The 27,279-nt window shown below is 46.9% G+C and overlaps 1 protein-coding gene across 2 annotated transcripts in view; it reads left to right on the top strand.

Moving 5' to 3' along the window:
• Positions 1-27,279, top strand: part of il34 (interleukin 34) — a 452,391-nt gene that overhangs the window by 385,772 nt on the left and 39,340 nt on the right. For both annotated transcript variants that reach the window (XM_068049962.1, XM_068049961.1), the window contains exon 2: positions 8,477-8,590. In XM_068049962.1, coding sequence (XP_067906063.1) covers positions 8,506-8,590 — 85 coding nt within the window. In that variant the 5' untranslated portion in view covers positions 8,477-8,505. The remainder of the gene's footprint in view (positions 1-8,476; positions 8,591-27,279) is intronic.

The raw sequence follows: 27,279 nt of genomic DNA, 5'->3' as shown, positions 1-27,279 counted from the left end.
TCCCCTTGTCATCACTTTCCACCTCATCAGCCTCCACATCCAAAAAATCATCCTCTGCCATTTTCACCATCTGCAGCGTGATGCTACCACCAAACACATCTTCCCCATCTCTGTTAGCATTCTGAAGGGACTGTTCCCTGTGTAACACCCTGGTCCACTTCTCCATCACCCCCGACACCTCGTCCCCTTCCCATGGCACCTTTCCATGCAATTGCAGGAGGTGTAATTCTTGCCCTTTTATCTACTTTCTCCTCAACATCCAAGGCCCCAAACACTCCTTCCAGGTGAAGCAGTAATTTACTTGTACTTCTTTCAATTTAGTATATTGTATTTGCTCTTCACAATGGGGTATCCGCTACATGGCGAAACACCTCTGCTCGGTTCTCAAAACATGATCCCGAGCTTCCGGTCTTGCCATTTAAATTCACCACCCTGTTCACATGCCCACATTTCTGTCCTCGGCCTGCGATAGTGTGCCAGTGAAGCTCAATGTAAACTCGAGGAACAACACCTCATCTTCCTAATAGGAGGTCAATAATTTCAGACCATGAACCCCATTATTTTTTATGTTTGCTTTTATATATTTTTTATTTTATTTATTTTTTAACCATGTGCTCGTCTGAAAGTTGTTTTTCATATTTTTGCTTTTGAACAGAGCTGTTCATTCTGCCATTAGCACTGTCTCTCTGGACAAATACTTTGTCTTTTACTACAATTATTTAGCACTCCTTTTGCCTTTTTGTTCCATGACATCTCTGTCATTTAATCTCTCCTGCCCTATCACACACCTTTCCTTTTGTTCTTCTTCCCTCTGCCCCACACCTCTTTCCCTTGCTGCTTCATCAGAACTGACAAAGGTCAGAAATGTAAGGTCACAGATCTGAAATGTTATCTGTTTCTCTCTTCACAGATGCTGCCGGACGTGCTGAGTATTTCCAGCACTTTCTGTTCCCATTTCAGAGTTGCAGCATCTACAGTATTTTGCTCTTGTATCAATCTAGTGAACTTTCATTGCATCCCCTCTAAGGCAAGTATATCCTTCCTTAGGTATGGAGACCAAAACTGTACACAATACTCCAGGTGTGGTCTCACCAAAGCCCTGTATAATTGCTGCAAGTCTTCCTTAATCTTGTATTCCAACCGTCTTGCAATAAAGGCCAATATACCATTTGACTTCCTAATTGCTTGCTGTACCTATGTGTTAAATTGTGTTTCTTGTACAAGGACACCCAAATCCCTCTGAGCATTAATATTTAAAAGTTTCTAACCTTTTTTTAAAAAAAAGTATTTGTTCTATTAATTCTACTTCACATTTCCCCACATTAAACTTTTTTTCACCTTCTTGCCAACTCAGTTAACCTGTCTTTATCCCTTTGCAGACTCTGCCCTCAAGGCTTACTTTCCCACCTAGCTTTGTATTATCGGCAAACGTGGATATACTACACTCAGTACTTTTATCTAAGTCATTAATATAATAGCTGAGGCCCCAGCACTGATCCTTGTGGTATCCCACTAGTAACAAAGAGCCTGTCAATCTGAAAATGACCCCTTTATTCCTACTCTGTTTTCTGTCCTATAATCATTTGTCTATCCATGCTAATCTATTATATTCAACCCTGTGAGCCCTTATCTTGTGCAACAACCTTTTATGTGGCACCTTATCAAATGTCTTTTGGAAATCCAAATACACTACATCTACAGGTTCACCTTTTATAGACCCTACTTGTTAAATCCTCAATGGATTCACTCCATGTAGCATCAAGAAACAGTCAAAGGCACTGGATACTGCAAAGGCTATGGGCCCTGACAGCATTCCAGCAATAGTACTGAAGACTTGTGCTCCAGAACTAGCCGTGTTTTTAGCCAGGCTGTTCCAGTACAGCTACAACACTGGCATCTACCCGGCAATGTGGAAAATTGCCCAGGTATGTCCTGCACGCAAAAAGCAGAACAAATCTAACCCGGCCAATTACTGTCCCATCATTCTCAATCATCAGTAAAGTGATGGAAGGTGTTGTCAACAGTGCTATAAAGTGGCACTTGCTCAGCAATAACCTGCTCAGTGATGCTCTGTTTGGGTTCTGCCAGGGCCACTCAGCTCCTGACCTCATTACAGCCTTGGTTCAAACATAGACAAAAGAGCTGAACTCAAGAGGTGAGGTGAGAGTGACTGCCCTTGACATCAAGGTAGCATTTGACCGAGTATGGCATCAAGGAGCCCTAGCAAAACTAGAATCAATGGGAATTGGAGGGGAAAACTCTCCGCTGGTTAGAGTCATATCTAGCACAAAAGAAGATAGTCGTGGTTGTTGGAGGTCAATTATCTCAGTCCCAGGACATCACTGCAGGAGTTCCTCAGGGTAGTGTCCTAGGCCCAGCCATCTTCAGCTGCTACATCAATGACCTTCCTTCAGTCATAAGAAGTGGGGATGTTCGCTGATGATTGCACAATGTTCACCATTCAAGACGCCTCAGATACTGAAGCAGCCTATGTTTATATGCAGCAAGACCTGGACAACATCAAGGCTTGGGCTGATAAGTGGCAAGTAACATTAGTGCCACACAAGTGCTAGGCAATGACCATCTCAAACAAAAGAGAATCTAGCCATCTCCCATTGACATTCAATGGCATTACCATCACTGAATCCCCCACTATCAACATCCTGGGAGTTACCACTAACCAGAAACTGAACTGGAGTTGCCATGTAAATACTGTGGCTATAAGAGCAGGTCAGAGGCTAGACATCCTGTGGCGAGTAACTCACCTCCTGACTTCCCAAAGCCTGTCCACCATCTACAAGGCACAAGTCAGGAGTGTGATGGAATACTTTCCACTTGCCTGGATGGGTGCAGCTCCAACAGCATTGAAGAAGTTCAACACCATCCAGGACAAAGCAGCCAGTTTGATTGACACCCCATCCACAAACAAACATTCACTCCCTCCACCACAGATGCACAGTGGCAACAGTGTGTAAAATCTACAAGGTGCACTGCAGCAATGCACCAAAGCTCCTTCGACAGTACCTTCCAAACTTGCGTCATCTACCGCCTGGAAGGACAAGGGCTGCAGATACATGGCAACACCACCACTTGCAAGTTCCCCTCTAAGCTACACACCATCCTGACTTGGAACTATATCGCCGTTCCTTCACTGTCGCTGGGTCAGAATTCTGGAACTCTGTTCCTAACAGCACTGTTGGCGTACCTACACCCCAAAGTCTGCAGCGGTTCAAGAAGGCAGCTCACCTTCTCAAAGGCAATTAGGGATGGGCAATAAATGCTGGCCTGGCCAGCGATGCCCACATCCTACGAACAAGTTTTTAAAAAGTAATACATTTGTCAACCACGATTTCCTCTTCACAAAACTCTGTTGACTCAGCTAGATTGTATTATGATTTTCTGAATGTCCTAAATAACCTCCCTAATAATGGATTCCAGTATTTTCACAAAGACAGATGTTAGGCTAAATGGACTATAGTTTCCTGCTTTCTATCTCCCTCCTTTCTTCAATAAAGGTGTTACATGTTCAGTTCTCCAATCCACTGGGACCTTTCCCAGAACCTAGGGAATTTTGGAAGATCACAACTAATGCATCTACTATCTCTGCAGCCACTTCCTTTAAGACCCTAGGGTGTAGGCCATCAGCTCCAGGGGACTTGCCAGCCTTTAGTCCCATGAGTTTTCCTACTACTTTTTCTCTAGTGATAGTGATTGTTTTAAGTTGCTCCCTCCCTTTTGCCCCTTGATTGTCTACTATTATTGGGATGTTTTTGTGTCTTCCATGAAGACAGATACAAAACACTTGTTCAAAGTCTCTCTCATTTCCTTGTTTCCCATTATTAATTCCCCAATCTCATCCTCTAAGGGACCAATGTTAACTTTAGCTACTCTCTTCCTTTTTATGTACTTGAAGAAGCTTTTACTGTCTGTTTTTATATTTCTTGCTAGTTTACTCTCATACTCTAATTTCTCCTTTTCTTTTAGTCATCCTTTGATGGTTTCTAAAGTTTTCCCAATCTTCTGGCTTACCGCTAACCTTCATAGCATTGTACACCTTTTCTTTCAAATTGATACCATTCTTAACTTCCTTGTTGCAGCATGGATGGTACATCCTTCTCATAGAGTATTCCTTTCTCAATGGTATATATCATTGAGAGTTATGAAATATCTCCTTGAATGTCTGCCACTGCTTATCTACAATCTTAAGCCTTTTAACCTATTTTCCCAGTCCACTTAGCCAACTCTGTCTTCATACCTTTGTAATTGCCTTTATATAAGTTTAAGGCACCAGTTTCAAACCCACATTTCTCGTCCTCAAACTGAATTTGGAATTCATCATGTTACGATCACTCTTGCCTAGAGGAGCCTTTACTATGAAATCATTAATTAATCCTGTCTCATTACACATTGCCAAGTCTAAAATGGCCTGTTCCCTGGTTGATTCTAGAACGTATTGTTTGAAGAACCTACTCTCAATATGCTGTATAAACTGTTATGAGGGTTTCCATTTCTTAAAATTTGAGAGTTTGTGTTTTAAAAAAATGAAAAGGAACTTTGGGTGTTCTTTTAAAAGAAATTTTGGGACTGAGTTTGACCTGAGAGTAAACAGTTACTGGAAGACACCTGTTTTCAAAGAACCCAGTAGGGGTTGTTTTGGCTTGAAGAGATGTTTGCAGGGAAGTGACAAGCCAAGATTTATAGATATCATGAGACTTGACTTCTGGAAAAGTTTTAGTTTCAAATTGAACTGGTTATAAAAAAAAAAAACCCAGTTTGCTTCTTGACCTGCTAGGAGACCACTAGCCCATCTTTCTCTTTAAAATAAATCCTGTGTATGAAGAAAGCCTGCACGTTATAAAGAACTTGTATATTGAATGTGTGGAACTAAAATCTTGTTGCTGTATTTCCTGCTGTAAAACTTATTTGGAGCCTTCCGTAGCTGCAGATTAGAAAGCCTACCCAAACTGATCATCAACCTCACATGGAAAGTTCTCAGAAGATCCCATTGACAGTGGTCGACACATTTGGTACAGCTCACCAAAACTTCCATACCTTCTTTTCAGCTTAAGTGGGTTTTTTTTATTCCTCCTTTTTCTTTGTAACAGTTGTAAACAAAAATCCCTTTTTTCCCCCCCAGTTGTGTATGTGAGTGTGTGTGAGGACTAGGATAAATAAGGGGCTTTAATATTTCCATTTGTGTCTATGTTTTACTTCATTATTGGTTAAAACTTGGTTTATTATCTGATAATTTTGTTCTTTATTAAAGAAACATGGTTGGTGTGTCTTATTCTGGGGAAAAATAGTGTATCTGATAGACTATTTCAGTAAGTGGGAAAATTTGAGTAAATGTTGTGACCTGTGGAGAAGTGGGACTGAATTAACAGTGTACTCCTGCCGCCTCGGTCGTAATAGAACTCATCTTCAAGGCTACCTTTGCCAATTTGATTTGTCCAATTGATAATGTTACGACTGAGACAGGAGGAGTGCACTGTTAATTCAGTCCCACTTATCCACAGGTCACTACATATATTTAAATGTTCCCACTTACCGAAACAGTCAATCAGATACTCTACATTTCCCCAGAATACAGCACACCAACCAGGTTTCTTCAATAAACAACAAAATTATCAGTAAAACATACATATACAAATTGAAATGCTAAATTCCCTTATTTATCCTAGCCCTCACACACACACACACACAACCGGTTAACTGGGAAAAATAAAATTGATTTTGTTTACAAAGAACTAGAGGGAATAAAAATAAAACCACTTAGGTTGAAAAGAAGGTGTGGAAAGACGACTTTAGTTGGTTAGGCATCCCAAGTGCGAATAGGCGGCTGTCACTAGGATATTCCCAGAACAGTTCCTTCCAGACGATGTTGAAAATTCGTTTGGGTAGGCTTTCCAAGAGATGCAGCACCGAAAGCTCCAGTCAGCTTTCCAGCAGGAAGCAGCAACAAGGATTTTCTTAGGTCTTATAGCAATAATGGGCAGTAAAGGTTTCTTCAAATACAGGAGGAAATAGTAAGCACACTTGATGCTGGAATTCTTCTCAAGAGAGAAAGATATCAGCTGTTTTCTCCTGGCAGGAATGCAGCAACTGACTTTTTGTAACAGTTCAAAATGAAAACAAAACTGTTGAGAAGCAAGTCGCATGGCAACCATAAATCTTGGCCTGCCCCTCCTTTGCATAAATTTTTTCCCAAGTCAAAAACACAACCCATGCTGGGTTATTTGGACACAGGTGCCTTCCAGTTTGTTTACATTTCACTCAGTCCCAAACCTTCTGTTGGCTTTCCTTTGCTTTAAAAAAAAATGCAAATCTCCAAATGAATCAATGTCCATAATTCAGCTATAAGTTCTTTAACTCATATTTTACAAAAGAAACAGAAGAAATCTCATAATAATATGAAGATTGAAATTGCCCACGATTATTGCAGTGATTTCTTACAAGGTCCCATTATTTCTTGATTTATACTCTGTCCTACAGTGCAACTACCGTTAGGGGGCCGATAAACTACTCCCATTAGTGACTTCTTTCTTTTGCTATTTCTTGTCTCTACCCAAACTGATTCAATTTGATTACATTCATTGATGCACTATTACCGTTAAACTTTTTTTTGTCCTTTTCTGTCGCACTCTGCTTGTCTTTATTCACAATCTGACACTGCTCTGTGGCCTTGACTTTTCCCGTTAGATTTATAAATTTCCCTACACTTGAACCACCACCCCCCCCCCCCCCCCCCCCCCAAGCCCAGCCTTTTTAGTTTAAGGTCCTATCCATAGCCCTAATTATTCAATTCGCCAGGACACTGATTCCAGCCCAGTTTAAGTGGAGCCCATCCCAACGGAACAGTTCTCTCTTTCCCCATTACTATCGAAACTCCTGTCTCCCAAACCACTCTTTAGGTCACACATTCGACTCTCTGATCTTCTTTACCCCATGCCAATTTGTGTGTGGCTCAGTTAATAACCCAGAGATTATTATTACCTTTTTGCTTTTTAATTTGAGCTTTAGCTGCTCAAACTCCCTCTGCAGAACCTCATTCCTTATTCTACGTATGTTATTGGTTCCTACATAGACCACAACAACTGGATCCTCCCCCTCCCATCCCAAATTCTTCTCCAGGCGCGGGAAGATGTCTTTAAACCTGGCACTGAGTAAGCAACACAACATGTGTGGAGTTTGCAAGTTCTCCCTGTGTCTGTGTGGGTTTCCTCCGGGTGCTCCGGTTTCCTCCCACAGCCAAAAGACTTGCAGGTTGATGGGTAAATTGGCCATTATAAATTGCCCCTAGTATAGGTAGGTGGTAGGGGAATATAGGGACAGGTGAGGATGTGGTAGGAATATGGGATTAGTGTAGGATTAGTATAAATGGGTGGTTAATGGTCGGCACAGACTCGGTGGGCCGAAGGGCCTGTTTCAGTGCTGTATCTCTAAATCTTAAAAAAAAAAACATCAGAACTCCCGGTTGTAGCTGCAGAGAACAGTATCTATCCCCCTGAATGTACAGTCCCCTAACACTACCACATTCCTTTTCACTAACCCCCCTTGAATGCCATCCTCTACCAGGGTGCCATGGTTAGTTTGCTCATCCATCCTGAAGACTTTGCCCTCATCCACACAGGCAGCAAGAACCTGCTATCTGTTGGATGTGGGCAAAGGCTGAGGCTCCTGCAACACTGCACCTGGGATCCACTTTGCCTGACTCTCAGTCCTAATCCTCCTGTCCCTGACCGCAAATCAGACCTGTACCACTTCCTAATCTAAGGGGTGTGATTACCTGCAGGACCTAGTGTAGGAAGGTGGGACTAGGATGGGTAGCTCGTGTGGTTACATTTTCTATGATTCTACCTCCTAGACCAAAGCGTGCAGGTAAACCTCAAGCTCACTGATGCCCTGCAGTGTCTGCAACTTGGATTCCAGCTCAACAGCTCTAAGTTGAAGTTCCTCGAGATGTCGACACTTATTGCAGATGTGGTTGTCTGGGATTTCAATGCTGTCCAAAAACTTGCAATAGTCTGCTGTTGCTGCCATCCTTATGTAACTGTTATTTCTTTAATTAGTCTTATAGTTTTTAGCTTTTTACCTGTTTACTTGATCTGGTTTAAGTTATAGGTAGATTAAATCAAATATTTACCGTAACACAAGCTTCCACAAGTATTGGAGGTAAACTGTCCCTCCTCCTTTCCTCTCTGCATCAAATTCTCATGGCACTAAATCCCCAACTATTCTACTCAGTTCTGCATGTAACCACTCCATGCCAATTACTCTGTATCTGCCCACCCTGGGAGTGTTTGATGGGGACAGTGTAGAGAGAGCTTTACTCTGTATCTTATCCGTGCTGTCTTTGCCCTGGGATTATGGAATGGTTTAGATTTTCCATTCCCCAGCTCCAATCTCCCACACTTTTATAAGGGAAAGCAGGTCCCAAATAAGCCTGAACTCACTGTTGTATTCTGTCTCCCTGCAGATGAAGGAAAGTTGGGATCAGCGAATGCAATGAGGACAATGTCGTGTCAAAATCTGCCACTGGAAGCTGCACATATGACACGGAAAATGCTGAGGCATTCCACCAGAGCCATCTGTGAGTGGATACGATTTAATTCCAGTTAACAAGTGGTTTTGATTCAAAATCTGGATCAACTTTAGTAACAGTGTGTGGAGTGTCACAGTCTTAACCAGCGTCAGTGTTTTCAACCTTGTTTTGAAATCCCACCATGGCTTCGCCCCTCCTTATCTCTGTAACCTCCTCTAGCCCCATGATCCTTCGTGATCTCTGCCTTCCTCCAATTCTGGTCTCTTGAACGTCCCCAGTTTTCATCGCTCCACCATTGGCATCTGTGACTTCTGCTGCCTTGGTTCTAAGCTCTGGAATTCCTGCCCTAGACCTCACCATCACTCTCATCTCCTTGAGGATGTTTCTTAAAAGCCACTTCTTTGACTAGACTTTTGGTCATCCGCCCTAATATCTCTTCCTTTGGCTCGGTGCCAAATTTTGTCTGACTTCACTCCTGTGAAGTGCTTTGGGATGTTTTACTACATTAAAGGCGCTATATAAATGCAGGTTGTTGGTGTTGTTTGGTTCTATTTTGCTATGCACGCATGCCAGATAAAGGCTCAAAACAACTGATGGGGAGGAGGGAAAATGATATCAAATATAGATCTATGACATCATCCTATTTTAACAAAGTCCCTTCGCTTGCTGTATGGAAGTTCGGGGCAACCCTGCCTCTTAACAGCCTGCCTTCACTGGAGGGAGCAGCTCCTAATCCCAACCCATTATCGACTCAAAAGCCAGGCCCGGGGCGGGGTGGGTGGGGTGGGGGGGTGAGCAGGTGGAACTGGAAATCTGCTAAGGGGGACCAGCAGTATTCTGAGTGCTGTCACTTCACATGATGGGGAGAATGAGACAGGTGCTCAAGGTACATACTGGGGGCAGGAGGATTCATCACTGTGGGTGGGCGAGGTGGGGGTGGAATTCATCACTGGAAATTCATTCGGTGCGGGGTGGGGGGGGGGGCCATGATATTTATCACTGGAGGAGGTGTTTACCCCAGCTGCCTGCACTTGGAGCAATCCCAGTATCAATCTCCTCATCTCCTGTCCCTGTAAATAGGCTGACGCTGCTCCTTAGAGTTTGTTTCCCTGAAATACAGATATAGCTACAGGAAGACCTTGACTTTAATTCGCATTCTTTTTAGCCAAGCTACAAGTGGATCTTTTGGCCTGGGGACAAAATAGTTTGTGTCAATGTGTTCTCTTAGTGCCTTTGTTACCACAGACTTAAATAGAGTCTACCATCTGTAAATTGCTGATTAATTCACCTTGTCACACCCAATACAACAGGGCTGCCCTCTGCTGAATGTGACCTCGAGAATAACCACATCCCAAGTGCTTGGGTTCTGAGACATATTCGGTGTGGATGCTTTTAAAAGTATGATTGTTTTTAAGAGGACTGTCTGTTTGAGTATGGGGCATTGGGTTCCATTGGGGGAGTCCAAAGGGGTGTGTTTGGGCCCATGGCTCTTGTTCCTTCTGGTCAGGTTCAGGTGCTCTGTCCTGGTCACACTCCCAGCTTGAAAGCGTGTGGAATGGTTCCACTTCTCTGCTCAGGCATGCTGCACTGAGCCATGCCTGGCAATAGGTGTCACTGCAGATTGGGCCTGGCATTGCTTCCTTGGCAATGGAACAAGAGGAGGCTGGCAACAAGAAAACAAGGAAAGACTTGCATTTATATCGTGCTGTTCATGACCTCAGCGCAAGGGCGGCACAGTGGCGAGGGCGGCACAGTGGCGCAGTGGTTAGCACCGCAGCCTCACAGCTCCAGGGACCCGGGTTCGATTCCGGGTACTGTCTGTGTGGAGTTTGCAAGTTCTCCCTGTGTCTGCGTGGGTTTTCTCCGGGTGCTCCGGTTTCCTCCCACAAGCCAAAAGACTTGCAGGTTGATAGGTAAATTGGCCATTATAAATTGTCACTAGTATAGGTAGGTGGTAGGGACAGGTGGGGATGTTTGGTAGGAATATGGGATTAGTGTAGGATTAGTATAAATGGGTGGTTGATGTTCGGCACAGACTCGGTGGGCCGAAGGGCCTGTTTCAGTGCTGTATCTCTAATCTAATCTAATTCCAAAGCACCTTACAGCCAATGAAGTGCTTTTTGAAGAACAGTCACTCTTGTAATGTAGGAAATGCTGTTTTTGATACCACTTGATAGAAGTGTTCAAAATCATGAACCATTTTCATGGAGTAAATAAGGAGAAACTGTTTCCAGTGGCAGTAGCTTTGTAGACACAGGGCACAGATTAAAGGTGATTGACAAAAGAACCTTGGACACCATGAGGAACCAGGGTTACACAGTAACCTGTTGGGAGGACAAAGAGACCCTCTGAGGTAAATGGAAATCTTTCCTCTGTGGGACTGGCAGGAGCTCCTGGCGGGTCCTAGGAGGAGACTCACAGCCTCCTCTGCCCTGATGTCTGCCACTTCCCTCCTTAAAGCCCCTGGCCATTGGAATTTCCGCTATTGCCTGCTGAACAGCTGGTTGGATTTATAGAGACAGACGATATTGTGGATAATTCCTTGATTAGACCACACTTTGGTCACAAGATTATATAAAGGATAAAAGAGGCACTGGAAGAGGTGCAAAAAAAAAAAAGATTTACAAGAATCGTATCGGAACTGAGAGGTTCTACTTATCAGCAAAGTTGGGGCGATTTTCTCTAGAAACTAGACTGAGGGGTGACCTTATAGAGGTCATTAAAATAATGAAATGGTTGAAATAGGGTAGAGATGGAGAGGATGTTTCCACTTGAGGGGAAACCCAAAACTAGGGGCCATAAATATTAGTTACTAATAAATCCAACAAGTAATTCAGGAACAACTTCTTTACCCAGCTAATAGAATGCGGAACTTGCTATCACAGGGAGTATTTGAGGTGGCTAGCAAAGATGCATTTAAGGGGAAGCTAGATCAGCACATGAGGGAGAAAGGAAAAGATATGTTGAGAGGGTGAGATGAAATAGGGTGGGAGGAGGCTGCTGTGGAGTATAGACCAGTTGGGCCGAATGTTGTGTGGCTGCAAAATTTGCCTCCTTAGTGCTGCTGAGGCTGGCACTATGGGAGCCGGAAACCCTTAATGGTAGGCGCAGTGCTTCTGGCTAGTTCCAACATGGCCCATGAAGCATAGCCATAGCATGCTCACGCCGAAAGCTTTGGCTGTGAGCAGATCGTGAAGTCAAACAGCCTCTCAGTTCTACAAACTTGGACCGCACAAGTCCAGTGAATGCCCTCTGCTAAACCACTCAGAGCTACAAGAGCCAGCCCTTACTGATGCTATTTAAAGGGGCAGGCATCTGAACTTGCAGGTGAGGTGCTTTTGACTCACTGTTGCTCTTGCAAGGTTTGTGGAAGTGCTGTGGTGAATTACTGCATTTTGTAGGGAGTGTTGCTGCATCCTGACAGGCAGAGCAAACGAATCAGTCCGCAGAAAGGCTGCAACTGTTATGGCGGCTGTGGTTGATGTGCCTCTGGGTCTGCAACTCGACAGGGCGATGGAACTGAGGCTGCAGGGAGGGGAACTGCTGCACAGAGGGAGGAGGAGGAGGGCTCTCCACAGATGGGCCTGCCACCTAGGTTTTCAGGTGGCACTTCTCCTACCTTCCCCTGTGTCTGAGGCGCCTGCGATTCAGCAAGGAGGTGGTCACTGAACTGTGCCACTTCCTTCAAGAGGGCCTATAGCCACAGAGCAGGGCGAGGATGGCACTGCCAGTGGCCATCAAAGTCACTGTCACTCTCAACTTCTATGCAACTGGATTCTTCAAGGTGGGAGCTGGTGACATTACAAACATATCCCACTTCACCGTCCATCATTGTATCCGAGAGTTGTCAGTGACCCTGTACCCGAGGAGAGGAGACTTGATTGTTTTTTTTCCTAACCAAAGGGAAACGGGAGGAGAGAGCACGTGGCTTTTCCAGCTTAGCAGGCTTATCAATGGTGCAGGAAGCCATTGACTTGCATGTGGCTCAGTGGGCCCTGTAAGTAAATGGGAAGAGGTGCAGGATCCACAAAGGGTTCCACTCAATTAATCTGCAGTTGGTGTGTGACCATGTCCAAATCATCATATTGGTGAATGCCTGCTACCCTGGTAGCAGCCATGATGCCATCACCTCGAGGCAGTCTGCTGGACCCACCACCTTCAGGACACTAAGAAGAACCAGAGGCTGGCTGTTTGACCCTGGGACGTCGCCTGTAGATATGGCTGATGACTCCCCTCCACCACCTGACCACAGGAGGACAACAAGCCGACGGTAAGAGCCATGCTGCCACCAGGAATGTAACCATCCGCATTCTCAAGCAACAATACTGCTGCCGAGACTGCTCGGGTGAGTACTCGGAGAGTTTCCCAAGAGTGGGTAACCAGGGTTGTGATGGTCTGCTGCATCCTCAACAACCTCATTATCATGAGGGCACAGCCCTTGCCCACAAGCATTCGGAGGCCACCTTGAAAGTAGGAGGAGGAGGCATCCGGGACCTCGTCACTCTGGACAGGCTGTCCATGAGCACCTACTGAGATTGTGGTTCCCTCAGGACGTCATCCCTTCGCTGCCATTGCTCCACAATTCTCCACCTTCCCATCCATCTGCGATGTCCCATCACAGTGTCCTCTTGGTCAAACTTTTGTGATTTAAAAAAAACCAATATGAACCTTTCCATAACACCTTTATCCAACAACACATCCAATCATACAAAAAAACAGAACTATTCACCCTGGTGCATTCCCTTAGTGTCTGTCTGCTAAGGGTGCCTTTATCTGCCTCGTGCTGCTATGCAGTTTTACTCCAGTGGCTGCAGCATGGCTGGTGGAAGGCTGCTGATGCAGGTGGCTTTAGAGGACAATCTTGAGCAGCTCTAAGCCTTCAGGGCCAGGTTTTGGTCTGCACCACCTCAGCATGGGCAGCAGTAGTAATCTGGGCTGACTGACTGAGAAGCAACAGTAAGGGTGGAGTAGCAGTGGTGGGAGCACGAATGCTGTCATCCTGAGAGAGGGTAGTAGGTTTGTGGAACCAGTGCCACTCTCCTGGGCCAACATCTCACCATAGAGTCATAGTCATTTACAGCACAGAAGGAGTACATGCTGGCACTCCACAGAACTATGCTGTCAGTCCCACTCCCCCACTCAATCCCCATAGCCCTGCAAGTCTATTTCTCTCAGGTGGCCATCCAACTTCATCTTGAATTCATTGTCTCCACTTCCACCTCCCTTGTGGGCAGCGAGTTCCAGGTCATTACCAGTCGCTGTGTTTAAAAAAAAAAAAACACTTCCTCCTATTCAACGAGGTGTTAGCAATTTTGGAAAGTGTGAAAATAGATAAGTCCCCTGGGCCAGATGGGATTTATCCTAGGATTCTCTGGGAAGCCAGGGAGGCGATTGCAGAGCCTTTGTCCTTGATCTTTATGTCGTCATTGTCGACAGGAATAGTGCCGGAAGACTGGAGGATAGCAAATGTTGTCCCCTTGTTCAAGAAGGGGAGTAGAGACAGCCCTGGTAATTATAGACCTGTGAGCCTTACTTCGGTTGTGGGTAAAATGTTGGAAAAGGTTATAAGAGACAGGATTTATAATCATCTTGAAAAGAATAAGTTCATTAGCGATAGTCAGCACGGTTTTGTGAAGGGTAGGTCGTGCCTCACAAACCTTATTGAGTTTTTCGAGAAGGTGACCAAACAGGTGGATGAGGGTAAAGCAGTGGATGTGATGTATATGGATTTCAGTAAGGCATTTGATAAGGTTCCCCACGGTAGGCTATTGCAGAAAATACGGAAGTATGGGGTTGAAGGTGATTTAGAGCTTTGGATCAGAAATTGGCTAGCTGAAAGAAGACAGAGGGTGGTGGTTGATGGCAAATGTTCATCCTGGAGTTTAGTTACTAGTGGTGTACCACAAGGATCTGTTTTGGGGTCACTGCTGTTTGTCATTTTTATAAATGACCTGGAAGAGGGTGTAGAAGGGTGGGTTAGTAAATTTGCGGATGACACGAAGGTCGGTGGAGTTGTGGATAGTGACGAAGGATGTTGTAGGGTACAGAGGGACATAGGCTGCAGAGCTGGGCTGAGAGATGGCAAATGGAGTTTAATGCGGAGAAGTGTGAGGTGATTCACTTTGGAAGGAGTAACAGGAATGCAGAGTACTGGGCTAATGGGAAGATTCTTGGTAGTGTAGATGAACAGAGAGATCTTGGCGTCCAGGTACATAAATCCCTGAAAGTTGCTACCCAGGTTAATAGGGCTGTTAAGAAGGCATATGGTGTGTTAGCTTTTATTAGTAGGGGGATCGAGTTTCGGAGCCACGAGGTCATGCTGCAGCTGTACAAAACTCTGGTGAAGCCGCACCTGGAGTATTGCGTGCAGTTCTGGTCACCGCATTATAGGAAGGATGTGGAAGCTTTGGAAAGGATGCAGAGGAGATTTACTAGGATGTTGCCTGGTATGGAGGGAAGGTCTTATGAGGAAAGGCTGAGGGACTTGAGGTTGTTTTCATTGGAGAGGAGGAGGAGAGGTGACTTAATAGAGACATATAAGATAATCAGAGGGTTAGATAGGGTGGATAGTGAGAGTCTTTTTCCTCGGATGGTGATGGCAAACACGAGGGGACATAGCTTTAAGTTGAGGGGTGATAGATATAGGACAGATGTTAGAGGTAGTTTCTTTACTCAGAGTAGTAGGGGTGTGGAACGCCCTGCCTGCAACAGTAGTAGACTCGCCAACTTTAAGGGCATTTAAGTGGTCATTGGATAGACATATGGATGAAAATGGAATAGTGTAGGTCAGATGGTTTCACAGGTCGGCGCAACATCGAGGGCCGAAGGGCCTGTACTGCGCTGTAATGTTCTTCTAATTCTAATATTCCCCCTGCATCGTTTGCCCAAAACTTTCAATCTGTGTCCCCTAGTCCTTGTACCATTTATTGATAGAAACAGCTTTTTCTTGTCTAGCTTATCTAAGCCTGTCATAATCTTGTTCACTTCTATTAGCTTTCCCCTCAATCTCCTTTATTCATATCCTTCCTAAAGTGCGGTGACCAGAACTGGACACAGTACTCCAGTTGGGGCCTATCCAGAGCTTTATAAAGATTCAGCTTTTTTTCCCTGCTTTTGTACTCAATGCCTCTATTTATGAAGCCCAAGATCCCATATGCTTTACTAACCACTCTCTCTCGATATGTCCTGCTACCTTCAAAGATCGATACACATGCACCCCCCCAGGTCCCTCTGTTCCTGCACACTCTTTAGAACTGTGCATTTACTTATATATTGCTGCTACCTATTCCTTCTGCCAAAATGCATCACCTCACACTTGTCAGTATTAAATTCCATGCCATGTGTCTGCCTATTCTGCTAGTTTATCTATGTCCTGTTGCAGGCAGTTCATATCATCCTCAATGTTTGTCACTCCTCCAAGTTTGGTGTCATCAGCAAATGTTGAAATTCTAGATTCTGTATTCCGTGATCCAAGTCGTTGATTTATTTTATTTATTTAGAGATACAGCACTGAAACAGGCTCTTCGGCCCACCGAGTCTGTGCCGACCAACAACCACCCATTTATACTAACCCTGCAGTAATCCCATATTCCCTACCACCTACCTACACTAGGGGCAATTTACAATGGCCAATTTACCTATCAACCCGCAAGTCTTTGGCTGTGGGAGGAAACCAGAGCACCCGGCGGAAACCCACGCGGTCACAGGGAGAACTTGCAAACTCCACACAGACAGTACCCAAAATTGAACCCGGGTCCCTGGAGCTGTGAGACTGCGGTGCTAACCACTGCGCCACTGTGCCGCCCTGCACAGCTGAGCCACCCATGGTGCTCTGGTCATGACTCTCGCACTCTCCAGAGGAACCCTCTCTCTCATCAGTACTCAGAATTGAACACTGGTTGGAAAGTGGGATGCCCCGTGGGGACTCCTGCACTACCTGCCTTGACCTCCTTGTCTGTCTGGCAGCCACCCAGTCCCTCTCTGCCTGTGCTCTCTTAAGCTCCGGAGTGACTCCCTCCTGAAACGTGGTTGTTGGTCGGCACAGACTCGGTGGGCCAAAGGGCCTGTTTCAGTGCTGTATCTCTAAATAAATAAAATAAGTAAATAAATATATCGAGCAAAAAAGCAGTGGGCCCAGCACTGACCCTTGGGGAATGCCACTGTCTACCATCCTCCAGTCTGAAAAACAACCAGTTACTATGACTCGCTGTTTTCTGTCCTTAAGCCAATTTTTAAAATTCAATTGGATACTGACCCTCCGATTCCATGAGCCTCAATTTTCTGAACCAACCTTTTATGTGGTACCTTTTCAAGTGCTTTCTTAAAATCCACATAAACAACATCCACCGCATTCCCTTCATCAACCTGGTAATCCTAGTAACCTGCCAGAGTACAGATTGCTGACAGACTGTTGTGGGTGCCTGCAGCCCCTTTGAGCACTCAGATCCGCAGCCATGATGGCTGCAGCTGAGCCTGCATGGCCACCACCATGGATCTCACCACATCTGTCAGAATGTCCACTGCAGCACTGAGACGTTCAGTAGCTCCTGCCTGTGCTACAGTGGAAGCTGAGACATCATCCACCAGATGCTGCGTCATGGGTAGGTCTGCAAGTACTGCCAGGGAGTTGGCCACTGGAAACGATGGGCTCCAATCTCTGCTAAAAGCCTGTGCTACATTGGAGCCCGACAACTCCATGCGCCTTGACAGCGTCAGTATCTGAGCTGGTGGCTGAGAGTGTCAGATTTAGTGATGGTGCTCCTTCATCAGAGGCCAGGTGCAGCTCTCGACCTTCCTCCTGGGGCTGCAGTGGCTAGCCAGGTGGCAGTTCTTGGGTATGAGAGCAGAAAATTAGGAGAGGGTTGGTGTGAGGGAAGTGGGTGGGGTGGGATGGAAAGCAAGAGGTCCATGGTCAAACCATCTGCAGCTTTCACTTCATGCCAGATGGCAGATTGAGGGTGAGGTGGGATTTGAGAATGGCTATAAGGCAGGAAGATACCGTCATCCTGAATGGTCTCAGCAACATTGGATGCAATGGCTCCAGTAACAGCCGGCCCCATTATACAGAGCTTCGTCTCCTCCAGAGGGTTCAGGTGATGTGCGTGTGCCTGTCCCTGTCGGGTCTCTGCTGGTTCCTGTGGTTCTGGGCCATCTCATCCTGCAAGAGAAAGGGAGGAATGTCAGTGACTGCGTAGCGCTGTGTTTGGGTGATGTGCCTGCCATAGCGGAATAGCTGGAGGTATTTGGAGGCTGGGAGAGGTGGGTGTGAGGCTGGCATCACTGGCAGGCATGTGAGGGTGAGGTGGAGCACCTGAATGATAGGTCTGAGCCCTGAGTGCTGTGCAATGGGGCAGTGGCTAGGAGATGTCCTACTAAGATGCGCTCACTGACCTTGACCACCCACATGAGGTCATGAACTTGGTACGCCATTATTATTTACAAAACTTTTAAAAGTGCTGAGTGGTGCCTCCATCTCTTTCTCTCCCTTACCTGCATCAGGAGGCTGCAGCTCTTTCACTGCTGCAGGCCTTCCTATTGACCCTGCAGTGTCGGGAGCCTGCCCATTGTCCTGAATTGGCTGGTGAGCGCACCCTCTGGCAATTAATTGGCCATTCCTCGGAAAATTATATTGGGTGATTATTTCTAACAGGGTGCAGGTTCGGGACCCAGATTTGATCCCGGCGTCGGGGTCCTGACCCTAAAATAAAAATCCTTTCGATCTCCAGGAGCTTGGCAGCCCTGTTTTTTCCCTGTTGCTCCATTTGGTGTGCTTCTCCTTGCAGCCAATTCCTGCAGAAACAGTCAGCAGCAGCTTCCTTACAATCAGTGCAGCTCCCCTTTAAGAGGTGCAGGCTAGCTGGAACACGTGCTGGTCATGAGGCCACTGGACCCCCTGTTGTGCATGCAGAGAGCCAGCAGCGTGGGTCACATGCGGCTGAACGCTACAATTATGGAAATGAGGCAGCACGAACTTTGCCTGCTGCCTGCGTCAATGGGACCAGGCACGGACTAATCGCAAATTGTAACTCCCACTCCTGCCTTCCCCCCCACCCCCCAAAAGAGAGCAAACCAATTTTTAGTCCTGTGCAATTATCTGTAATTTGACAATGGTGTCGAGACTCGCAACTCGATAAATTAGAGAAGACTGAATGTTTCTCAAATTAACCAAGTGGTTGTCTGGTTGCCACCAGAATGAGGGGCAACATTGGATTAGGGTTTCAAAAAAACCCAAATCACATGATCTGTGCTGTAGCTTTGGGATTACCACAACGAGACAGTGAAGAACCAATTTCTAAATTCAGTCCCAGCTATTGGAGCCTGACTGGGATATCCCAGACTATCGGGAATTTCTATTCCTTTGCAACAGAGTTTCTGATGTCTTGTAATTGCTGAGGGAGCACGGTGAGATCCAGCACAGTCATTGAGAAGCGTAACCACAGCAACCAAACTGAGGACGGGGGCTCTGTTTCAAATTAAAGTTGCGTTTGACAAGCAAAATGAGGACGTCACTGGAGAGTTTCCAGAAAACATCAGTACGTCCAAGGCTGGGCTCCACTCACTGAAAATAAGTGCCACATTGTCAGACTGCAGACGTGGAACCAACCAGCTGTGCATGTGAGTGATTTCCAAATTGGAAAAAAAGCCCCCAGTAAGAACAGTAAATGACGACTTGGCTTTGTCAGCCAGTGGTTCAATAATAACTTTTAAAGGAAAATGAGATAAAATATTTGAAGGGGAAAAATTTGCAGGGCTGTGGGAGTGGGACTAATTGAATAGCTCTTTCAAAGAGCCGGTATGGACTCAATGGGATGAATGGCCTCCTTCTGTGCTTATAATTCTATAGTTTTCCAAGACTGACTCCCTCGACATTTTTCTCCTCATTCTCTCCATCGCTGGTATGTTCTTTTTAAGGATGAGCCATATGCTATGACTAAATGACGAGGATACTTCAGCTTTGTCCGAGGGACTTTGTAGAGAGGTATGGAAGGTATTAATGGGTTGAAGCTGGGAACAGCAATTTCAGGCCTATGAAAGGGAAATGCAGGGCAGATGTCTGGAAACATCCCTCCAGGGAAGGTGATTATCAGCTTGAAAAAAAACACTCAGAAGGCTATTTGAGACCAGTCACTAACTTGAGAAGCAGAAGCTGGCAGGTCTGGTCTTTTAAAAGGATGCGATCAAATGGGTTGATTGGCACCTTTCATTGACCCACCATGAAACTTTCTTATGCTAGTTTACTAACTCTGAACAGAGACCAATGAGTCAGTCTGTTGTCTCCCCTTCTTGTCTCTTGCCACGTGATGTCACACCATAGGGCAAATTTTCCGCTAACATGCTCCCAAGTTAGTGCCCAGAAACTGGGCACAATGTAGGGGCAAAATGGTCACTAATCCCTTGCTCCCATGCTACTCCTGAATAGTGCTATTTTTTCCCTAAGACTTTCCTGATGTCTGAAGAGGATGCAAATCATTGCCAAAGGGTTTTGCACCCAGATTTCCTTTAATAGAGCTGGTGGAAGTTCAAGGGCATACAGTCACCAGTAAAACCTGGCGCTACCACTCCATAGCTGGAGATGTGGGCGTCCCTGGCAAGGCCAGCATTTGTTGCCCATCCCTAAGTGCCCTTGAGAACTGAGTGGTTTGCTCGGCCATTTCAGAGGGCAGTTATTTTGATCCGATCAGTCTTTAGGGGTAGGTTGGTATAGTGGGTGAAAGTTCCCATCCTTGTAAAGCTGAGTGGCAAGTCCTAACTGAGATACGGACTCAGCACATCCAGAACCTGTCCTACGTCCGAGCCATTCCACCGGACTCCTGCTGGAGCTGTGGTTGGAGTCCGTTAGAATGGACTAGCAAGTCCAGCCACCGGAACTCCAAAACTGCTCCCTCACTCTGCCCTGCCCATCCAAATGTTGAACCAGGCTCAGCTTGTAATCAGGGCTGACGCTCCAGTGCAGTACCGAGGTTCCATGCTTCGGATGAAATGTTATACCAAGTCTGCCTGCTACACTGGTTCAGGTGGGCGGTGAAGGTCACATGGTTCTGCTCAAAGAAGAGCAGGCATTCCTCCTACAACAAACATCTTTTTCTTTTGTTAATTCTTGGGATATAAGTGTCGCTGGTAAGACCTTTCTGAGAGGTGGTGGCGGGCTGGCTGCTTGAACTGCTGGCTGTGGTTTGGAACAACTGAAGGGCTTGACTGGCCACTTCAAAGGGCAGGTTAAGAGTCAAAAAGAGATTAGTCAATCATTCAGCAAGACACTGTTGGTGCCAAATGGCTGCTTCATTTACCCACATAAACCACAGTCACTCACTCTAATTTACTGTATCAAATCATTGTGGGACATTTTTGAGCAATGTTGTCTTATAAGTGCAAGCTGTTTCTTAACCAGCTGGTATTAGGCTGATGCTGCACACAGCCTCATAAAGCAAGCAGCCTCATTCCCTCTCTGCATAAAAGGATACAGTAGTACAGATGGAGCACAGGTCCTAGTTTTGGATTACAGCACTCTGGTAGAATGTGACTTCCCTCTGAACCTTATTTATGAGTAGCCCAGTAAGAATGAAATTTTAAAACAAAACCAGTAAAGTAACAGATGTAAGCTGATGATTTGGAGAGGGCACTTGTTTGCCTGTAGAAATGTTACACGTGGGGCATGTATCATGGCAGGGTTGTCTTAAGGGGGCATTAATTTAATTGGACAGAAAATTCTGCCTGTCACACACATCTCTGTGCCTGATGCTGCTGGGAGGGAAAATTTGTAAAAGCTGCTCCATTGTGTGTGCGGGAAGGTGCTGGAGGTGGGCTGGGTGGAAGGAGACGATAGTTCCTCTCTGGGTGACAGCAGACAGATGTGGGAAGGAGCAGGTGGAGGTGTAACTCGCAGAGTCAGCTGCCAGCTTTGGTTGGAGGCACTCCTGAAAGTTTGATCACATGATGTTCTGACCAGATGACATCTGGCCCAGTCTCCATCTCTCTCTCCCTGACCAGTCTCAAACTCCCTGCTGCTGATTTACCTCTCCCCTGAGGACTGAGCCTTCCCACCCACCTCACTTCAATTGCTGACCCATGTGTTGTAACTGCCTCCGAAGGGTGGGGCCGTGTGAACTGCTGCTTGGTTGGTCAACAGTGGAGCTCAGGAGATAAATCACCAATTTTGATAAACTCCCACTGAAACCGGGAGAGTTGGGAACCCTGCTCACAGGCTGAACACCCAGTGAGTCTTTTGCTTTCTGAGCACTCCACTAGTCACTGGGTGCACGACTGCTGTGCAGTCCTGGTCCAAAGCAAACCCAGTGTAGCGACAGTCATGTGACTCTGCAACCACCTCAGAGCAAAAGGGTAGCTTTCCTATGTGGTTCCCAGCAGAGGCCTGCCATGGGCCTCAACGCCAGGAAGGCCTGGCCCCTTATTGGCGGCAGTGGCAAGGCCTCATGGCAGCCACACCCCCCCCCCCCCACCCCCGCTGCTTGGTGACGGGAGCCAAATTTACATCAGTAAATTAACTTAAATAAACAAATAAATTACCATCTCGCTCCCACCGTCTGTCCCAGTGCGATATTGGTGCCAGTGGGCAGCACTCCCGTGCCTTCGGGGATCCGAGGCGGAACACTAGTGGGGAAGGGGAAAGAGGGTAAGTTTTTCATTGGGGGGATGTGAGGTGGCGTCAGTCATTTCATTGGTGTAGGGGATGGTGGGAAGGGGTAAAGAGTAAAGCTGATGCATTTAGCGGGAAGAAGGTCAGGTGCACAAGGTAAGTGTTTTGGGAGGGTAAAGAGGGCAGGAAATTAATTCTCTGTTTACTGGTTGGGGGCAGAGGGTCGAGATCAATTTATTTGATTTAAAAAAAATCAATATATCTTTGAATATTTAAATTGAAATGTAGGGCCCGAAGCTCTTTAAAAAGGGCGTCAGCAGCTGCGCAAAGGCGGCTGACGCCATTGCCGGGGACGGACACCCTGCCCACTCCACGTCATCTAGGTGGGCGGTCCACCCCTGCTACTTAATGAGCGGCGGCTCTGCAATTTTTTTTTTTAAATTGGCACCGTATATTTCAGCCCACTGTTGGAATTTAGGAAACATGGTAGCTTGTTTGCACCTAAAAATGGCAATGTGATAAAGACCAGATCATCTGTTTTTGTGATGTTGATTTGAGGGGTAAATGTTGGCCAAGACACTGAGGAAAACTCCCCTGTTGCTCTTTGGAATAGTGCCTTGGCATGTTTAACATCCATCTGAGAATGTAGATGGGGCTTCGGTTTAACCTCTCATTTGAAAGACAGCATTTCTGACAGTGTGGCACTCCATCAGCACTGCACTAGAGTGTCAGCCTTGATTTTTGTGCTAAAGACTCTGGAGTGGGACCAAAGTGAAACGCTGACTGTAATTACTGATGGAATTCAGCAACGGTGATGACACATCAGACTTTGTGGTGCATCATCCAAGGTGCCTCAACATGCCCTCTCCAACCTATGCTACAATTTTATAATGTTGATGTAAAGTTGAACTTTAAATTCAGTAAACCATGCAGTCTGTCTGTTGAATGTGTCCCTCAAGCAAACATTGTTTGATGCACAATAGTAAAATCTGTTCCTCAGCTATCAAATGTCCTGGGAATACCATCGCCTCCAACTTGCACACTATCCTGATGAGGACCTGTTCCATCATAGTCACAGGTTCAGTATCCTGGAATTCCCATACTTTAATGCCCATTGTTGGAGTGCCATCAGCAGAAGGCTTGTAACAGCTCAAGGGGAAGGCCAACCATCACCTTCCCAGGTAAATAAACATAGTTTTGCCAGTGTCAGCCACACCTATGATCAAATTAAAAATAAATATCTGCTTTGGGGGAAGAAATTGTCTTCTTGGTTCTAGATCTATCTCAGGCTTGTTCATGCGAGACCCATAGGACCAGATTTTTAAAGCCTGCTGGGGTTGGGAGTGGGTGTACATGATTTGAAGATCACGTTCTCGGAGGCAGGTACTGGGTCCTGCCACCTCTGGAACACGGCGTCATTTTTAAAGGGACACCAGGAGGGAGGGATCAGCAACCCCAATGCCTCCAATTAAGTGCCCATTGATCTTATTGTGGAACTCATTAACAGGCTTGTCAGCAGCAGTTTTCAATTTTCAATGGAAGGGCACAGGAAAAATGCCATGTTTGGACCACGGGAGGATTTAGAAGACGTGAACTCTACGGGGGGCCATGAGGGCTATGGGAAGGGCTGATTAACATGATGCAGAGGCACAAAATAAAGCTCAGCTGCTCCAAAAGTGCCACCGAGTAGCCATTGCTGGAACTGTAAGACTTGCTTTCCTCAGTGGTGAGTGGTAGGAATCCAGAGAGGGACATGAGCCCGCTGGCATTACATGGGCAGCAGGAGTTGGCAGGGAATGGCCTGGTGTGCACACAAAGTCCAGCTGAAGGAGTTCAGATGGAAACAGGCTACTCTGATATTGTGAAGAACAGCCAGGATGAGCTTCAGCAGATGCAACCTCCTGGACAGGAGGAGGCCAAAGAAGCACAGCGGGGTCTGCAAAGGAAGAAGGCACATTGGGTTTAGCACCCAAGAGTTAGCTACCTGCAAATGATAGAGTGCCAGTGCCATAGGAGGTGATGCCTATCAGGCAGATGGTCATGGATCTGTGTGCTCTGATCTACAATGACCTGAGGCCTCAGCACCCCCATGGAAGTCCCTCATCTGCAGCCGACAAGGTCACTGTAGGCCTGCATTTTTATGCAACTGGGTTGTTCCAGTGATCAGCTGTGGACTTAGGTGGCACCTCGCAGTCAGAAACTCATCACGGCATTAGGCAGGTCACGAAGACCATATTCTGGAGGGTGGGGGACTACATCCACTTTGACACAGATGGACCAGTGCAGGCACAGAGGGCATTGGGCTTTGCTGCCATGGATGGATTCCCTCAGGTCCAGGGGGGTCATTGATTGCACCCACGTCGCCAACAAGGCACCAACAGATCAACCAGATTCCTGAACAGAAAGGGCTACCACTCATTGAATGTCCAGCTGCTCTGTGACCACAGGACTGAATCTTGCACATCTGTGCCTGGTTCCCGGGCAGCTGTCATGACTCCTTTATCCTGCGGGAGTCCCAGGTACCGCACCTCTTCAGGCCCTTATCCAGACTCTGTGGGTGGCTGCTGGGGTATAAGGCTTATTACCTAAAGAGATGGCTCCTGATGCCCATCCGAAACACAGACATGGATGGAGAGAGGTGCTGCAACCAGAGCCACCTACTAATACGGACCTGCACTGAACAGACCATTGACCTCTTGAAGATGCACTTGACCAGTCAGGTGATGCCCTCCAGTATGAGCCAGCCAGAGTTTTGTGTATCATGGTCATCTATTGTACCCTGCTCAACATGACACTGCAAAGAGACCTGGAGATGGATGAAGAGGAGGAGCTGAAACGCCACTCCACCTCTGAGGAGGACTGGGAGGAGGAAGAGAAGGAGGAGGAACAGATCACTCCAGAGGTGGCCCTGCCCAGGCAGCGGAGGACGCCTGTCAACCCTGTCCCGCACCTCCGGGTGAACTGCACGCTGGCATGGCAGCAAGGGCCACACTGATTCAGCAGAGCATCACCTGTTCACCCCCCGAGCCCTTGTGGCTGATGACCCCTAAACTCACCTTCCAGCATAGAGAGCTTTTACTGCTATGACCCTTAACTGTGAGGTCCCATTGCCAGCCATGAGTGTGTAGATGGAGGGTTCCTCCGTGAACATTGCCCAACATCATAAGGCCTGGGCACATAACATTCCCAGGACCCAAATCCCTGCCACCCGCCCCACAATGCTACATCCCCCTTTTGAGATGAGACACCAAAAACACACCTGTCAGAGTGATGACATAAAGAAGTTAAATTGTGGGCGGCACAGTGGCGCAGTGGTTAGCACCGCAGCCTCGCAGCTCCAGCGACCCGGGTTCAGTTCTGGGTACTGCCTGTGTGGAGTTCGCAAGTTCTCCCTGTGTCTGCGTGGGTTTCCTCCGGGTACTCCGGTTTCCTCCCACAAGCCAAAAGACTTGCAGGTTGATAGGTAAATTGGCCATTATAAATTGCCCCGAGTATAGGTAGGTGGTAGGGGAATATAGAGACAGGTGAGGATGTGGTAGGAATATGGGATTAGTGTAGGATTAGTATAAATGGGTGGTTAATGGTCGGCACAGACTCGGTGGGCCGAAGGGCCTGTTTCAGTGCTGTATCTCTAAATCAAATCAAAATCAAATAACAGACAGATGTAGACAATATCACCCTAGTGACCCATTAATTCAATGGTGTGGCGCCTTCCTCTCCCTATCACTTCTATGGGGTTCTCCCCCTGTGGCAGAGGATGAGGTGGAGGCAGCCTGCTCCTTACTCTCTGTCCCCGCCTGAGATGTCCATGGCTTCAGTCCTCATCTTGGAGGTGCCCATGGGGGTTCCTCCACAGACTGCAGAACCTGTGTCATTGCAGAGGCTGCCTCTGTCACAGGGTACACAGACGGCTCCAGAGTCGGAGGGGCCGAAGGGTAACACAGGTGCCCCGAGGGGTGACCCCTTCTTCTGGCCCCATGACCATCTCAGTCCTTTCCTGGCACCTGTGTATGCTGGATGCAGCCACCGACCGGGACACAGCTGGAATCCACTCTGAGTACCTCTGTGCCATCAGCGACAGTGAGTGGTCAATGTTACAGAGAGTCTCACTCTTTCTGTGCGTATCACCATGCTGCTCCTGCACCCACTCAGAATGGTGCTGCATTTGGCTCTCCAAGAGGTTGCCCAATCTCTCAATGGAGGAGCTCATACAATCGAATCCCTGAGTAATGACAGAGCACATGTGCTGCATGGACTCCTCCATCGCCTGCCCATGGTTCCTCAAGACCTCAGAGAACTCCGACAAACAGGAACTTACCTGCCTCTGATTCTTGAGGAGGGCCCTCCTCATTTGTGACACCCAAGGCCCAGCATCTTTGCCCAGTGAAGCATCACTGTATCTGCTCTTTGTCCTCCAGGGGGACTGCCCACAGCTGACTCTACCTCACCCTCCTCCTCCGCCCATTCGTGCATGCTATGAGGTTCACCCAGTGTTCCCCTTTCTATGCTATTCTGTGGCCCAACTGAGGTGGGTGTGTCTGCGCTGGTGGAAGGTGCTGAGGTATGATGTGCAGGTTCTGTGGAATCCATCCCCGCCTGAGGATGCAGCACCGATTTGGCAGGTCCACTTTGCTCCCGCTCTGCAACTGGACGTCCGGAAATGGAAATGAGGACTCGTCCTACTCAACAAGTGTACCAGCACAACCATCCCTCAGATGGCAGTGGTCTAAGATCCGTAGCATGCATTGGGTAGGAATATCCTCCAAGCCCTTTACCTCATGTTACTCATGGCCTCCTGTCTTACCATCCCCCACCGAATGCCTCGAGAGCACCCTGGCAATCTCCAGTGTCACTTCCTCCACTGCTGTCAGAGTGCAGTCTGGGCCATTCCACCACCTGTATTCACCATCTCCCATCTATTGTGGGCTCTCTTTTCCTGCAGGATGAGAGGAGAATGATTCATCAGTACGCTTCTCTCCCTCATCTCTCCCAGTATGACACACATGTGGGCTGATGTTCCCCTCAGTGATGTCTCCATCTGACTGTTGCCCCATATGTGAGAGTGACTGTGTCTCAGTGTTGTGACTGTTCACTTACTCTGACAATGTGCGGGAGAAGTATGAATATTCTGTGAGGTCAGCTC

Source organism: Heterodontus francisci, chromosome 17 (assembly GCF_036365525.1).
Source record: "Heterodontus francisci isolate sHetFra1 chromosome 17, sHetFra1.hap1, whole genome shotgun sequence".
Classification (NCBI taxonomy): domain Eukaryota; kingdom Metazoa; phylum Chordata; class Chondrichthyes; order Heterodontiformes; family Heterodontidae; genus Heterodontus; species Heterodontus francisci.
Note: the sequence above shows the minus strand (reverse complement) of the source record. Positions and strands in the feature narration are given on the sequence as shown.